Genomic DNA, 17,850 nt, shown 5'->3' on the forward strand with positions numbered 1-17,850 from the left:
TGATGATGCCTGATACCTGATCCCTTCGACACCTCGTGATCGCACAGGCTGGTGTGCTTCTTGCATGTGGGCTTTGTTGCTTCTGAGCTAGATGGTTGCTTGTTTACCTTCAAGCCTTTAAGACCCCAGATGCTATATCTTTTAATAGCCGAGCACCATCAGCTTTCTCCGCCACAGTTGCTTATGCACCCGAGGCTATAAATCTTTACAGGAGCAGGCATCCTCATCTTTCTCCTGGCTGGTGGTTTTGAACCGTTGATTTTGCAGGCAGCAGCCAAATATGTCACCTCCCACACCAGCTCTTTGGCAGAAGGCTCTCGTTGCCATGGAGTCGATGACTATTCGTAGAGATTCTATAGGACAAGGTAGAACTGCCCCTGTGGGTTTCTGAGACGGTCCCTCTTTGCAGGAGTGGACAGCCTTGTCTTTCTCTGTGAAGCAGTTGGTAGTTTCAGATTGCTGACTGTGTGGTTATCACTTTGCCACCAGGGTTCCTTTTGCAGCACCAGGGAATACGAAATTATGTGTTTGTCACAGTCCCTAATCGTCCCACTTAACAAGGTTAGATGAACAAGTGACTCTCATTCCAAAGCCTGGGAAGTTTTTCCCACTCTATAACTTCAATCAATTATCAACTGACTTCACTCATGTCTGCTTATAATGAGCTGTCTGTTCACTCACAGGCGTCCAACCAGTGAAGGCCTTCCTTGACCACGCTCTGTCTCTTCTACTTGCTTCATTTTCCTTCATAGTTCACTTCATCACAGGTCAAACGACAATGTATGGATGTGTGTGTGTGTGTGTGTGTGTGTGTATAGTGTATGAACACCCTCCCCCATCCCATGAAAAGTAAAAATCTCCGTAAAATACACATGTTTCCTTTTTGCCACTCTGATACATTGTGAGATATGTGGCATGTCCACTTTGTGTACAGTGTGTTCTGCATCGTTTTTGGCTGAATGACTGACTATCTTGGACCTTCATATTTCCTCACGGAATTCCAGCAACCAGCAGTTTTTGCTGTGGGCACAACATACCACCAGAATACCTGTGGTACTCTGGATTTCTCTATTCCTGGCCCATCATAAAACCTCTGCTCTGAGTTAGGATAGAAGGGACGTAGAGAACGAAATATCATGAAGAATTTGGAGGCTTCCTCCGTCTCTTGAGTTACACGAGTCACCTTTTAGCATAATTCTGCATTATATTAAGCAATACATTTGTTGTATGTGAAGGCCATGCTCATAAAAATTTTGTGTCTTTAACAAGCTTACAAGATCGACCAGGCTTTAATCTAAATTATTTTATCATGCAGTAAATTTGTGAAGGAAAACAGGTGAAAAGAATATTTGAAAATGCATGCGGCCCGTGAAAACATGGCAAAGTACTCTAGTGAGATGTGCAAGAAACTGAAGTGAGAAAACCAAAATAGAAATACACAATGGATAGTTCTCAGACTGAGGAAAATGAAAAAATAACCCAAGCCTTGTGTTACCATAATCAAGGATTCTATGGGCAGAAAGGGTGAATGGGACAGACAGCATCAAAAGGACATAGAAGAAATACACAGAGTCCCAAAAGAGACTTGATTCAACCACTGCAGGAGACAGCATATGGCCAAGAGCCACTGGCAATGAAGAAAGAAGTACAAGCCCTACTAATCAAAACACAAACTCGGGACCATTGAGTCAATTCTGACTCATAGCAACCCTCCCGGTCAGGACACAACAGGATGGGTTTCTGAGACTGTAACTTTTTAGACAGCCTCATCTTTCTCCCACAGAGTAGCTAGTGGTTTCAAACTGCTGACCCTATAGTTTTCAACTCACATGTAACCAACTATACCACCAGGGCTCCTAAAAGCCACTCTAAAGATATTAGCAAATAATAATATTTAATAGGAATTGATGGAATAACAATTGAGATGCTTCAAAAATTTAGACACTACATTACCAACCATCTGGAAGACATCTATATTACTCATGTCCATTCCAATGAATGTGGAAAATATCTAATAATATCATTAATATCACATGCAAGCAACGTTTTCATAAGATAATTCAAATATGCCTACAGTCATATATTGACAGGGACCTGTCAGAAGCTCAAGCCAAATTCAGGAAGGAACATAAAACATTGATGCTATCAGATGGATCTAAGCAGAAAGCAGAGGTACTAGAAAATATTTATCTTTCTTTTATCAATGACACAAAGGTGTTTGGGGATCATAACAAATTATAGACTATATTGCAAAGAATGGGAATTCTGGAACACTTAAGCATGCTCACGTGAACTTGTATGTAGATCAAGAGCAATTATTCAAACACAGCAAAGAGGTACTAATGGTTTAAAACCAGGACAAGTGTGCATCAGGGCTGCGCCCTTTTGCCTGACGTCTTTGTCACTGTTGTTCAAAGTGTAGGAGACCACCTGCTGAGGGGGCTGAAATGCTCTAAGGGGCTGCAAACACAGGTACCTCCACTTTGTCCTTGATTATGAGCTATAGTACAATAGATTGTCATTGCCAGGGGAGGACTGACTAATTTTTTTTCTGAAAAGAGGGCAGTTGGTCAAATTCGTTTCAGAACCTATGATCTATATGATGAATAAGTAACTGGAGAAATTCAGCTGTATAAAGAAAAATACTGCATGACGTATCAAGATTGGAGAAAGGCTCACTAACAAGGTAGGTGTGCAAGTGACACAAACTTCGCTTGCAGAAAATAAAGATGCCATGGAGAAATTATTGAGGAAAGCAACTATAACAGCATGGGTTACTCCTCAATATTAAAAAATGGAAACCCTTAAAATGGGCCAATGAACAAAATCACAACAGATGGCAAAGAAAGTGAAATTGGAGAAGAATTTTATTTTTGTGGTTCAACAATCAATGCCTATGAAAGCAGCAGTAAAAAAAAAATCAAACAAATTGAGTAACGAAAGATTTCCTACGTGTTAAAAATGTCACTTTGAAGACTCACCGTTGCCTGACCTATGTCTTGCTACATTCAAGCTCCTCATAAATCTACAAAACCAGACGATGCACAAGAAAGGTTTGAAGGATAACTGCCACATTTCAAGTGTGGTGTTGCCAAGGAATATAGATTATTCCATAAACCTTCGAAAGAATGAACAAATCTGTGTTGAAGGAAGTATCTTAAGAATGCTCCTTAGAAGCACAGATAAAAAGATTTCATCTCAGGTCCTTTGAATGTATCATGAGGATCATGATATTAATCTTGGTAAGTTGTTGTGGTTTGTGCCATCGAGTTGGTACCAACCCACAGCAACCATGCGCACAACAGAACTGGTGTCTCCTGACAATGTGTCCAAACTATGTCTCACTAAGTCTTGCTATCCTTGCCTCTGAAGGACACTCTGGCCATACATCTTCCAAGACAGGTCAGATTGTCCTTTGAGCAGTCCGTCGCACCTTCCATATCCTTCTCCAGCACCGTAACTCAAAGGCACCAATTCTTCTTCATTCTTCCTTCTTCAATGTGCAACTCTCACAAGTATATGAGGCAAGTGAAAATATCAGAGCTTGGGTCAGGTGCATCTTCGCCCTCCAAATACTAGCAGTACATTACCCAATGCAAGTCATCTTTTGACTGTTGCTTCCATGAGCACTGATTGCGGATGCAAACAAGAAAAAAACCTTGCCAACGTCAGTCTTCCTTTATCAGGATGATACCTACTAATCCAGTTGTGAAGATTTGCGTTTTCTTTACACTGAGTTTTAACCCATACTAAAGGCTGCAATCCTTGATCTTCATCAGCAAGTGTTGCAACGCCACCTGGTTTTCAACAAGCAAGGTCCTGCCATCTGTGTTATCGCAGGTTGTTAATGAACCTTCCTCCAATCTTCATGCCACCTTCTTCTTTATATAATTTATCTTTTCTGATGATTTGCTCAGCATAGACTGATTAAGTATGATGAGAAGATCCAACCCTATCACACACCTTTCCTGAATTGAAACCAGGCAATACCCCCTTGTTCTAGATGAAAATAATCAAGTGGTTTAGAATTCCCATTCTTCTCAAGGTTAGCTATACTTTGTTCGGATCCACACAGTCCAATGCCTTGGCATAGTCAATAAAACACAAACACCTTTCTGGAATTCTTTGCTTTCGGCCAAGATCCATCAGACATAAGCAATGATATCCTTTGTTCCACTTCCTCTACTGAATCTGAACCGAACCTCTGGAATCTCCCCTGTCGATGTACTGCTGCAACCATTGTTGGAGGATCTTCAGAAAAATTTTACTTGCATCCATGGTAATGTTCTATAATCTGAGCATTCTGGTGGGTCACCTTTCTTTGGAATGGGTACAAAGATGGATCTCTTCCGGCCATTTGCTTAAGTAGCTCTCTTCCAAATTTCCTGGCATAGACAAGTAAATGTTTTCAGTGCTTCATCAGCTTCTTAAAACACTCTCATTGGTATTCCATCAATTCCTGGACTCTTGGTTTTGACTAATTCTCTTAGTGCAGCTTGAACATCTTCCTTTAGCACCATTGGTTCTTGCTACTTCTTGAAACGATGGAATATTGACTAGTTCTTTTAGGTACAGTGACTCTGGGTAGTCACTCCATCTTCTTTGGCTGTTTCCTGCACCATTCAATATGTTGACTGTAGAATCTTTCATGATTGCAACTCAAGATTTGAATATTTTTCCTTCAGTTCTTTTAGTTTAAGATATGCTGAGAGTGTTCTTCCTTCTAGGGTTCTAACTCCAGGTCTCTGCCCATTTCATTATAGTATTTTACTTTGTCTTCTGGAGTTGCCCTTGGACGTTGTCTACTCAGCTCTTTATTGTCATCATTTCTTCCTTTTGCTTTAAATACTCTGTGATTAATAGCAAGTTGCATCGTCTCTTCTGAAATCCACTTTAATCTTTTCTTTCTTTCTTGTCTTTTTTGTGACCTTTTGCTTTCTTCATGCCTCACATTTCAACAGGTCTTCTGTCATGAGTGTTTAATCTGTTAGTTATTAACATGTTAGTTAATTCGTGTTTAATGTGTTTAATCTCTTCTTGAGATGTTCTCAAAATTCAGGTGGGATAGACTCAAGGTCACATTTTGGCTCATGGACTTCTTTTTAATTTTCTTCAGCTTCAAACTGAACTTGCATATGAGCAACTGATGGTTTGTTCCACAATCCGCCCCTGCTCTGGTTTTAGCTACTGATATTGAGCTTCTCCATCTTCTCTTCCCACAGATGTAGTGAATTTGATTTCTGTGTATACCATCTGGAAAAGTCCATGTGTGTAGTTGCCTTTTGTGTTGTTGAAAAAAGACATTTGCTATGAACAAGTTGTTGGTCTTGCAAAATTCCATCATGTGAGCTCCAGTTTCATTCCTGTCACCCAGGCCATATTTTCTAAACTCCTGTTCCTTCCTCTGTTTTACTGCTCCTTCCAACTTTTGCATTCCAATTGTCAATGGTTATCCATGCATCTTGCTTACACATTTGATCAATTTCAGCCTGAAGACATTGGTATAATTCTTCAGTGTCTTCATCATTAACTTTTGGTAAATTTGAAAGTCAGTCAAAAAGAGAAAGACCCTCAGAGAGATTGAGTAACACAGTGGCTGAACAATGGTTTCAAATACAGCAATGACTATGGAGCTAGCCCTAAGACCAGGCAATATTTGGTTCTATTACATGTAAGGCCATGACGTGGTACCAACTCGTGGCACCTAACAAAAACTAGAACAGTTCTCTTAAATCAGGATTCTGTTCTGAAGACAAATATTTTTTAAAATAACATGAATGGGGGTATAGAAATAAACTTTTTTTGGACTAGCTTTACCTAACTCATTGAAAGCTATATCCTTCCTCCAATTATCTCCAATAAAAATAAAGGTTTATTTAAACACAGCCATGGTCATATGTTTAGGTATTGTCTATGGCTGCTGCTCGCTCGCTACAGGGCAAAACTGAATCGTTGTGAGAGAGATCCTTTGGCCCTCACAGCCAAAGCTTGTTACTATCTAGTCTTTTCCAAGAAAAAAATGTATCAACCTCTCATTTAATGCAATTTTCTCTAAAAACCAAATTACTCTGATTCTTTTCCCATTAACTAATGATTATTGGACTTATTCCAAATCAAACCTCCTGCTAAAGACAAAAGGGAACACAAGCAACAACAAAGGTTTGGGGAATTACCAAGTAGCACAGGTTTAATTGGTCAAAATTATAGAAGAAAAAACAATCTGTTTGGTAACACAACATTGGCACTATTCTTCCCCTAGATGTATTTGACTGATCTAACACTGTGGTTGAGCAGCTCAACAGAGCCATAGTCAGTCTCACATGGCTAGAAAAACACAAACTGTAGTTCAGAGCCTGCCAAGGAGGAGAGGCCCTAGTTTATTTGTGTGAGTTTGGAAGGCTAGAGTCCCAGGAAAAAAAGGCGACCATTGGAGCTCTTACAACATTTAAAGTCTATCATTAAATCAGTTGATTCTCTGATTGAATTAAGAGGAACCTCACCTACACTCTGTGCCTGCTAGGAGCAAAAATGTAAATTCTCTGAAAGAAGTCAACATTACTCACAACCTCGAATTATCTCTACAAATTAAAAAAGCATCTTGCAATTAAAAGTAGGCACACGAAATGACAATAATTGAACAAAAATCAAGAGAAATTATTTACCACATAATGAAATCCAGAGAGCCCACATACTGTGATTAATATCTCAAAAATTAAACTAAAGAACAAAGTATTCAAAGTAGAAATGAGCACATCAAGCATATTTAAAGAAAAATAACACAATTTAAGACCTTGGTCAAGGGTTTAATAGCAGTTTAGACTAAGATGAAGAGAGAATTATTGAACTGGAATTTAGGTGAGGAAACTCAAAAGAGAGAAAGACATAACAAACAGATAAAATGTCTAAAATACACATAAGAAATCCTGGTGGTGCAAAGGGATTACGCGCTCGGCTACTAACTGGGAGGTTGGCGGTTCGTACCAATTCAGGGTCATCTAACAACATACCCTGGAGATGCATGTGCTGTCTGTTCATTATATTTGCGTTTAATACATTCTGTCATTTTAGTTTGTTGGTATGTTTTCCCCCTGGGCCTGTGAATACTTATTGGGCTTATTCCAAATCAAACCTCCTGTAGACATTTTGAAATCTATTACTCCCCTTCTTAAAATTCTCCCATAAATGTCACAAATAAAAGTACACACACCCTAAGTGTAAAGCGTGCTGATTTTTACAATCTGAGTACACTTGTATAACCAGCCTGAATTTCAAGACACAAATATTATCACAAAGGCCTCCTCTCCTTCCCCACTGCTTTCAGTGGGGTTTGTTTAATATCAGCTAGAAATAGACAACTGAGTATTCAACGAATGGAGAGCCTGCACATCAAAATATTCTTGTTTTAAGTCAATAATGACAACAAAATTTGCAAACTGCTAACAAGTTAAAATAATGGTGGCATAAATGCGCAAAAATTCCATAATTGAACTCTTTATGTGTAAGAAGAGTTAGAATTTCCAATATATTCCATTTAGCATCATTTGCTCAGAAGAGCCCTGGTGGAGTAGTAGGTTACGCGTTGCACTGTTGCCTGCATTGTCACAAGTTTGAAACTACCAGAGAGGGGCTTGGAAACCCACAGGGGCAGTTCTACCCAGCTTGTTGGCTCCCTAGGAATTAGAATCAACTCTCAACTCAATGGCCGTGAACTTGGCTTTTAGAGCACCCCTGGTGACATGTGGGTTATGCATTGAGCTAACTGCTAAAAGCAGTTTGAACACACCAGCTGCTCCTTGGAAAAAAGACGAGGCTTTTTAGTTCCATAAAGGTTTACAGTCTCAGAAACCCCTGGGGTAGGTCTACTCGGTTCATTATGGAAACTGTGCATTGGAATCAAGTCCATGACAGTAAGTTGAATTTTACAAAACAGAGATACTTTTAATCATGAAGAAATAGGATCTAAAGAGAAAAATCACTCAGAAATGTCAGTGGTTCCATATTTATTAACTGTAAATGCAAATTTGAAGAAAATATCATACAAGCTTAGAAACACGGTTTTGGAAAGATACAGATCAAAAGTTGAATGTTATTTTCTATTTAAATATGTATATGTAATTGTATCTTCTATTTAAGGATCATGCTATAGGGAAATATTTTAGAATAATTTTGTTTTAAGTGTACTCAAATCATGTTTTTATCTCAGCAATAATTTTATTTTAAAATTTTTGAAAAAGAATAATTTATAATTTCACCATTAAAATGAAATCAATGTGTTAGTCACTAATATCTCAAAAATATTTTCTGAACATTTAACAAATTACTTTATTGTCCCCTTAAATCCTCCAAGTTTTCTAATGTGGACAATAAATTATGTCAATACTTCAAATAACATGGTATTTTCTATGAGTTTCAAGTACTTAAAAAGTTTTCCTTTAAGTCTGGTCATTTTATTAGAATCCCCAAGTGGCACAAACATTTAGACACTCAACAATTAGCCATAAAGGTTGGTGTTTCAAACCTACCCAGAGGACCCTCAGAATACAGACCTGGTGATTTGCTTCTGAAAGGTTAGGCTTGAAAACTCAAGAAGCAAAGCTCTACTCTGATGCATGCTCTAATCTAATGCTCAAGTCAGAACCAAGCAGATAGCAAATAACAATCAAGTGTTTATTAAAATATGCTTCAGTGTTGATTAATCTGGATGAGTTTTCCTAGGCAAATGATTTATTTTCTGAATCTGTAGGTCCTATTTTTCTTATTGTTGATGTAGTGTTTTTCTTTCAAGTCTTTTAAAGTTTATAGTATTTATCTTGTTCCATTTATTGAGGAATTGCTAGGATAAGTATGCTGTATACTCTTATCTTCTCTTCTGTATGTAGCACTTTCTCTTGAATCCTTTTTATCCGTCTATCTTATTTCATTGCCATCTACTTCTCGTACAGGATTTTCTCTCATAAAACCAGCTGTACTGGCTTGTATCTGACATAAAATTGTGTTGCTGGTTGCTGCCACATGGCTCCAACTGAAGGCAACTATGTGATGTTGCTTGGGCTGGGGCTATCCTCATGACTATTGGAATTTTGTCTAGTTCATTCTTGCCACTTTCTACATATTTCTACAGCATCCAATAAATATTGGCATACATATATGTCCAAGAAGAGATCCTTACAATAGTAAACATAGTCCTCATCCTCAAAAGTTTCCAGGTGCCAAGTCTCTCGCCTTGCCTCACACCTTCCCTCCACTCACCCCCCCAGGCCCACCCACCTCTGCTCACAGGCAACCACTGCTCTGATTTCTGTCATTAGAGATTAGCTTTCATTTTGTAGTTTCTTTAGCAAATGTTTTATTCTGAATTGGGTGAAGATTTACAGAGAAGATCTTATTTTTACATTCAACAATGTCTACACATTCGGCTTCAACCCATGCCTTGCGTTTCCTGTTTCCCTTCCTCCTCCTCTCCTAGCCCTCTGAACTTGGTCTTTGGGTGAATGCTGCCCATTTGATCTTAAATGGCTGATTACCCTCATGTTGAGGTGAATTCAGTTCCAACCCAAAGGGTAAGGGCCATGCCATCGTCTTAGGGATTCCACCAGTCTCTATCCAACCGGTGAGCCTAGTCTCTTATTTTCTTGCTACATTTTCTGTGGTGTCTATTTTTGCTTTTGTTCTTTCTGCTTCTTGTTCATTTCGCTTCTTTTCTAACCATTTCTCCAACCCTAAGAGTGCTCTTTGGTAATATTTTCCTCCATAGGATTTCTAAGTTCAGTGAATGATGGGGGGAGTGCAGAGTGGAGATCCAAAGCCCATTAGTAGGCCACTGGAGATCCCCTTGCAGAGGGGTCTCAGGGAGGAGACAAGCCAGTCAGGGTGCAATGTAACAACGATGAGAAATACAACTTTCCTCTAGTTCCTAAATGTTTCCTCCCCGCTCCCACTACCATGACTCAAATTCGACCTTGCAAGTCTGGCTAGACCAGAGGATGTACACGGGTACAGATAGGAACTGAAAATCCAGGGAATCCAGGGCGGATGAGCCCTATAGGACCAGTGGTGTGAGTGGCGAAACAGGGAGGGTAAAGGGAAAATGGGTAGGAAAGAGGGAACCGATTACAAGGAACTGTGTGTGACCTCCTCTCTGGGGGACAGACAACCGAAAAGTGGGTGAAGGGAGACGTCGGACAGGGCAAGATATGACAAAATACCCATTTATAAACTATCAAGGGCTCATGAGGGAGGGGGGAGTGGGGAGGGAGGGGGAAAATGAGGACCTAATGTCGGGGGTTTAAGTGGAGAGAAAATGTTTTGAGAATGATGTACAAATGCGCTTTACACAATTGATGTGTGTATGGATTGTGATAACAGTTGTATGAGCCCCTAATAAAATGTTTTTTTTAAAAAAAAAGGATTTCTAAGTTCTTCCATTTGTGGGTTATGATACTCTTTCATAGCTTGTATCGTTTTTATTTTTATCTCATTTTGGAAAAAAGTTGCTTTAAAATGATCTTACAGACAGCCGTATTATTCTGGAAATTCCTTATTCTTTGTTAATATGTTACTTATACTATTGCCCTCTTTTTCATCTTAAAATGTTTTTGCATGTGAATTGGTTTTCTTCTCTGTAAGCTAAAATAAGAGAGCTTTTCTTGTATTTTTAGGAGATTTCTTCAAGTAGAAGAATGGCGAGGAATGACTTGCCCTGTTCTTTACTCTTAAGCTCTTTCACTAGTAGAAATATTTAACAGTGAGAAATATGGTTTGTGTGTAGCTACCTCAATGGCGATTTTCAAAGTACTTTCCTCTGATTCTCCCCTTCCCATCTCCAGCACACTTCTACTCGCTTTTCCTATCCTGTATCTCCAGACCTCTTACCCCATTTAATTTGAAGTGGTCTTTTTCTGTGTTTGATTCTGTCCTTAATGATGTTTCTTTTTATTAATTCTGGGTGTTTTGAGAGCTTTTGTACCAATTAGTACAGTGAAGATGTTTTTCAATTGTGAGGGTTGTTCCCCAATCTTCCTACCGTATTTTTCCCTCTCTCTCTACTACCTCCTAGAGAGTAGTAGTCGTCATCTTGCTGCTAATGAGGTTTGATTCCATTTCAAAATATTCTGAGGTTTGTGGGACTATCTGGAAGATATTAGAAGACATATTCTACAGTGTGTGAGAATATCTTGGAGGAAATATAGCCAGAGTGCTCCTTAGAGATATGGATGACAAGACTTTGTCTTACATACTTTAGACATATTGTCAGGAGAGACCAGTCCCTGGAGAAGGACATCATGCTTGGTAAAGTGGAGAGACAGCAAAAAGGAGGCCTTCGACAAGAGAGAGTGACATAGTGGCTCAGGCCTAGGAGCAAGTGTGAGGATGGCTCATTACCTAACAACAACAACTACAACAACATTCTTGTTGAAATTGCTGTTCATAGTTTTATTTGGTCTTATTCTAATTATTAGTCTAATTATTCTCCATATTTCTGTAAAATGATTTTGAAGGATTAAAAAACATCACCACTGACATCTTGCTCCAGGTTACTTCTAAATGTTCTTTTAAAATGTAGTCAATATCTCTAGTCTTATCTATTAGTAACCCCTGTTTTGCTGATGAGTCTAGATGTATTTTCAGATTCAACTAAGGCTATGAATATTCTTTTTTTTTTTTGGCTATGAATATTCTTTGGGAAGCAGTATATTCCCTTATCCCTTTGAGACACTCCGATCATTGTAGAAGCGGTGTTCTCCATCACCATGTTGTCATGAGGTGCCATACAGTAGGTTCCCACCCCTCGGAAATGACCCAGGCACAACAGAACAAAACACCACCCACGCCCGTCCCAACCCCACAATTGTTCCTATGCGTGAGTCCATGGTTGCAGCCAGTGTTAATCCATCTCCTTGAGAACCTTCTTCTTTGCCCTGGCCTCTCACGATACCGAACATGGTGTCCGTTTCCAGGGACTGGTCTCTCCTGGCAACATGTACAAAATATGTAACACAAAGTCTCGCCATCCTTGCCTCTAAGTAGCACTCTGGCCATACTTCTTCCAAGACAGATTTATTAATCATTTTGGACGTCCATAGTATTTCAATATTCTTCACCAGCACCACAATTCAAACATTGATTCTTCTTTTGTCTTCCTTATTCAATGTCCAACTTTCACATGAATATGAGGCAATTGAAAGATACCATTCCTTTGGTCAGGTGCACCTTAGTCCCATCCTTGTTTTACATCCTTGTTTTTCAATACTCTAAAGCGGTCTTGTGCAGAAGATTTACCCAATGTAACGTGTCTTTTGCTCATTGAATGTGGGGCCAAGTAAGACAAAAGCCTTGACAATTTCGATCTTTTCTCCTTTTATCATGCTGTGAGCTGTTGGTCCAGTTGTGAGGATTTTGGTCATCTTTACATTGCGTTGTCATCCACACAGAACGCTGCAATCCTTGAACTTCATCAGCAAGTGCTTCAACTCCTCCTTGCTTTCAGCAAACCATGTTGTGTCATCTGCATATCGCAGGTTGTTAATGAACAACCAATCCTGATGCCACGTTCTTCTTCATACAACCCATCTTCTCTGATGATTTGCTTAGTACACATCTTGAATACGTATGGTGAGAAGATACAACCCTGTCACACACCTCTTCTGATTATAAACCTTGCAGTATTCCCTTGTTCACACAACTGCCTGCTGACCCATATACAAGTTCCACATGGATGTAATCAGTATTCTGAATTCCCCTCTTCTCGAGGTTATCCGTACTTTGTTATGATCCACACAGTCTAATGCCTTGGCATAGTCAATGCAGTACAAATAAACATCCTCCTGGTATTCTCTGCTTTCAACCGGATCCATCTGACATCAGCAATGATAGCCCCTGTTTCACTTCCTCTTCTGAATCCAAACTGAGCCCCTGAGAGCTCTCTGTCAATGTCCTGCTGCAACCATTGCTAGATGCTCTTCAGAAAAATTTTATTTGATGTGATATCAAGGATATTGTTCTATAACTTGAGCATTCTGTTTGGCCATTTTTCTTTGGAATGGACACACATGGATCTCTTCCATTCTGTCTTCCACATTCCCTGGCATGGACCATTAAGTGCTTCCAGTGCATCATCAGCTTGTTGAAACATTCCAGTTGGTATTCCATCGAGTCCTGGAGGCTTGATGTTGGCTAATGCGTCCAGCCTCACTTCTTTGGCACTAATGCCTTCACCATCACTGCCATCAAGTCAATGCCAGCTCATTGCGATGCTCTAGGACAGGCCAGAACTGCCCCTGTTTACAGGAGTAGAAAGATGGAGCTGGCTGGTGGTTTCTAACTGCTGACCTTTTGGATCACAGTCCAGTGCACAGCTACTCTGCCGTCAGGGCTCCCAGTGCCTTTACCATAGTTGACGGTCATCTCAATACTGTCTTATGGACTTTTAAAAAATCATTAAACAAAATGTCAAGTATTTTCTGGCATATTGAGGTAATGTAGCTGTATTGCACTTTCAATAAGTTAGGAAAAAGCAGGGAAGTTAACAGACTTTATTGAAGATGTGAGGTGACATACACACCGGACATTCTGTCAGTATGAAAATCTTATATGGGCCAATGAAAGGCATTGTGGTGTAACAATAATCATAAAACTGTACTCACTCTATATTTTATTTTATAATAAACGATTATATTTTATAACCAAACTATTTTTATTTTATACAAAACTATTTTAAAAATCATTTTATTGGGGGCTCCGACAACTCATCACAATCAATATATCGAATGACTCAGGCATGTTTGTCCATAGGTTGCCTTCATTCTTTTCTAGACATGTACTTTCTGTTGAGCCCTTGGTATCAGCTCCTCTCCCCTCCTTCCCTCCCCCCACCCACCCTCATAATCACACTGACCGCCATCTCCCTTCCCCCATGTTTTCTCTTGTTCTTCCCCCTGTAGAGGGGTGTGCGGTTATGTGTTGATCATTGCAATCAGTTCCCCCTTTCTCCCTTCCTCTCTTTCCCCCTCTGCCCCCTACCCTTCTGGTATCACTATTCCCACTCCTGTTCTGGATTCTGTGTGTGATGAGCACCCATCTCTTATCTATATATCTGTGTACATGTTCTGGTCTAGTCTGAATTGAGAAGCAGCACTGGGGTCATGGTAGTGAGGGGTGAGGAAGCCTCAAGGAACTAGAGGAATATAGTGTGTTTCAACCATTCTTAATGCACCCTGGTGACTCATCCATTCCCTATGGCCCCTCTGTGGGGAGATTGTTCCATTGTCTACAGATCTTTGGGTCTCTGGTCTACAGGCTTTGGGTCTCTGCTCCAAACCCCATCATTCTCAACAATATGTTTTTGTTTGTTATGTGTGTACTGATGCTTATTACCCAGTCCCTATGACTCCTCAAGATCACACCGGCGGTGTGCCTTTTCAATGTGGACTTGTTGCTTCTCTGCTGAATGGTGGCTTTTGTAACTTCAAGGCTTTAAGACCCCAGATGTTATATCTTTTAATAGCCAGGCACCACCTGCCTTCTTCATCACATTTGCTGATGCACCTGTTTTGTCTTCAGCGATTGTGTCGGGAAGGTGAACATCTCAGACTGCCGATTTGTTAGAACAAAGTGTTCTTGTATTGAGGGAGGGCATGAGCAGAGGCCGGAAGTCCATCCCCTACCTCAGTGTATTGTTATACAAATATATGTAGGGCCAATACCTCTATTTTTGTGGATTAATGTATTTGTATATGTACATCACTATTTTTTAAAGTAAAAATAAACTATGGCCACTGAGTGTAATATATGATCCTTGATTAGAGCCTATGTAATTAAAAAAAATTAAGATCGTTAATAAAATTTGAATAAGAGCTATCAACTTGATAACTAACAGAATTGTGAAAGCACCCAGCGGTGCAGTGGTTCAATTGCTGCTCTGCTAACCAAGAGCTCAGCAGTGTATACAACATCCTTGCTGTTTATGGTTTTTCCTAATTGGTTTGGTATATATAGGCAATTCCCGGTGTTTGGGGTAGTTATGATATCTGAAGTTCTAAATTGGCCTTGTTGATAGGTACTGTCATGTCGGTTCTGGTTCATAGCAACCCTAGTACGACAGAACCAAACACGGCTTGATCCATTAATCATGATTGTCAGAGTTAAGCCCATTGTGCAAGCCATGGTGTGAATCCATGTTGTTCGTGAAGCAAAATGTCTTTGCCCTGGGACTGGTCCCTCCTGATAACATGGCCAAAGCAGGTGAGACAAAGTCTCATCACCCTTGATTCTACGGAGCATTCTGGTTGTACTTCTTCCAAGACAGATTTGCTTCTTCCTCTGGTAGTCCTTGATATAGTCGATAGTCTTCACGAACACCATAGTTCAGAAGTATTAATATTTCTTAGGACTCCCTTACTAATTGTCCAGCTTTCCCATGCAGATGAGAAAATTGGACATAATGAATTACCGAATACCAAATGAATAATTTATTTCCCTCGGCTGAGAATTCTTCACTGTGAACAATCACCAAATTGCCATGAGTAGTTCAGTAACGGATGAATGAATTAATATGGAACCCACAAATGATGAAGATAGACTGCAGATTCATATAAACCAAACCCAGCAAAACAATCCCGACACCTGCAGCCATCGAGCTTACTCTGACTCAGAGCCACCTAGAGAGAGGCTGCAAACTTCACGGCAGGAGTAGACAGACTCAATTTTCTCCTGAGGACTGGCTGGTGCGTTTGACTTGCCACCTTTCACTCAGTAGTCCAACCCTTAACAGTGCTCCCAGGCTTCCTTGCCTATTCATACATGTATGTAGAGCTATATGTAAGATTCTCACAGCCATCAAGTCGAGGCTGACTCATAGCAACCCTATAGGGCAGGGTAGAAATGCCCCTGTGAGTTTCCGGGAATATGTATCTTTACCAGAGTAAAAAGCCTCACCTCTTTCCCATGGGGCTGGCTGGTGGTTTCAAACTGCTGACCTTGCAGTTAGCAGCCCAACATGTAACCACAATGCTAACAGGGCTCCTTATCTATACAATACATAATATCTATATGTGAAAATGAGACCCCCCAAAATTTATATATGCGTGTGTGACAAAATAGTGAACTGAGTAAAAAGTGTGAACTGACTGGAAAGTGTATGAGAGGTTTTTTTTTGGTTGGGAACTTTATGTGAATTTGAAAGAAATTTAAAAGAAAACAAAAATATTGTTGTTTTTCAAACAGCATAGATTTGGAGGTCAAAATTTCTGGGTTTAAATCCAAACTATTTGTGTCACCAACTTGCTTGTGGGATTTTGGTCATGAATTTTATAAAGAAGGTTCTCATACCTACTTTGCAGAATGTATTTGCTTGTGGGATTTTGGTCATGAATTTTATAAAGAAGGTTCTCATACCTACTTTGCAGAATGTATTTATTAGAGTAATATTTGCTTGAAACATAATACACATTTACTAAATGTTAGCTATTATTATTTTTATTCATAACAATGGGTGTGTTTTGTTCAGTGAAAAGCCAGTCTAGTAATAGATTTGGATCCCAGCACCAAAATGTCTTCTAATTGTGCAACAAAAAAATTCTGGTAATATGGTAATTTTGAATGACACATCTCTTATTGTTCTATATAATGGGGGAAAAAATCAATGTAACTGCTTTAAGATCTTAGCATAATTTTAAGGTAAGTTTAGGGAATGAAAGAAAATAAGTATAGAGATACAATTTTAATATATTCCTGGGAAATCTCAATTATACCAGGAAATGTTTCCTCAATAACATAGAATCAAACCTAAGAAAGTGAAAATGAAGCAAACACAATCAATAATATCAAAGGGCCTGTTCATTGAAAAGGAGCGATCATACCTGAAGATTAAGTGCATTTCTTCCATATACTTGACAGGTCAGTATGGCCAGATTGGCCATGGCCATTACTGTTTCATATTGTGTGGCTGAAACAGTCTTAAAACCTTCACCATGAATAATACCTGTCTCGAATTCCTCTTTTTTTTTAACCTTTAAGACACCTAAATGAACAAAATAAGACATGAAACTTAAATGTGATATCACTTAGAATAAAAATGATAAAATGTTTATGTACCAATTGCCAGTCAAGTCCACTCCGACTCAATGGTGACTGTATCTAGGTCTTCTGATGCTACAAGTCTTTTTTTAAATTGTTTATTGAGGGCTCATACAACTCTTATCACAATCCATACATACATCAATGTGTAAAGCACTTTTGTACATTCGCTGCCCTCATCATTCTCAAAACATTTGCTCTCCACTTAAGCTCTTGACATCAGCTCCTCATTTTCCCCCTCCCTCCCCGCTCCCCACTCCCTCATGAACCCTTGATAATGTATAAATTACTATTTTGTCATATCTTGCCCTGTCTGATATCTCCCTTCACCCACTTTTCTGTTGTCCGGCCCCCAGGGAGGAGGTTATATGTAGATCTCTGTAATCCGTTCCCCGATGCTACAAGTCTTTATGGGAGCCTTTTTCTCCTGTGGAGCCATTGGTGGCTTTGAACCACCAACCCTGTGGTTAGCAGTCAAATGCATAATTGACAGTGCCACAATACAGTAAGTCAAAATAAACAAATTGGCTGAGTATATTTTCTGGAGAACATTCTCAATAAGCTATGCCTGTCCAATCTCAGCTGGTTATTTTTGTCAGCCTGAGATTTTTATATGAAATAGTACAATTGTCTCTAATTGAATAAATATACTTATTGATATATATATATATATATATATATAGATAAATCTTCTCATTAAAGAAATATGTTCATTGATTTATATGTAAATGAAGTCCATTCACCTCAATCTTGCTGTAATACATGTAAAAACATTAA

At 39.3% G+C, this 17,850-nt stretch overlaps 1 protein-coding gene across 1 annotated transcript in view; it reads right to left on the reverse strand.

Annotated features, from left to right (window-relative positions):
• Positions 1–17,850, reverse strand: part of LRRC63 (leucine rich repeat containing 63) — a 70,181-nt gene that overhangs the window by 34,693 nt on the left and 17,638 nt on the right. The window contains exon 3 of the mRNA XM_013007582.2: positions 16,857–17,017. Coding sequence (XP_012863036.1) covers positions 16,857–17,017 — 161 coding nt within the window. The remainder of the gene's footprint in view (positions 1–16,856; positions 17,018–17,850) is intronic.

Source organism: Echinops telfairi, unplaced genomic scaffold (genome assembly GCF_000313985.2).
Source record: "Echinops telfairi isolate 266 unplaced genomic scaffold, ASM31398v2 ScPeMD7_24;HRSCAF=84, whole genome shotgun sequence".
NCBI classification, from domain to species: Eukaryota; Metazoa; Chordata; class Mammalia; order Afrosoricida; family Tenrecidae; genus Echinops; species Echinops telfairi.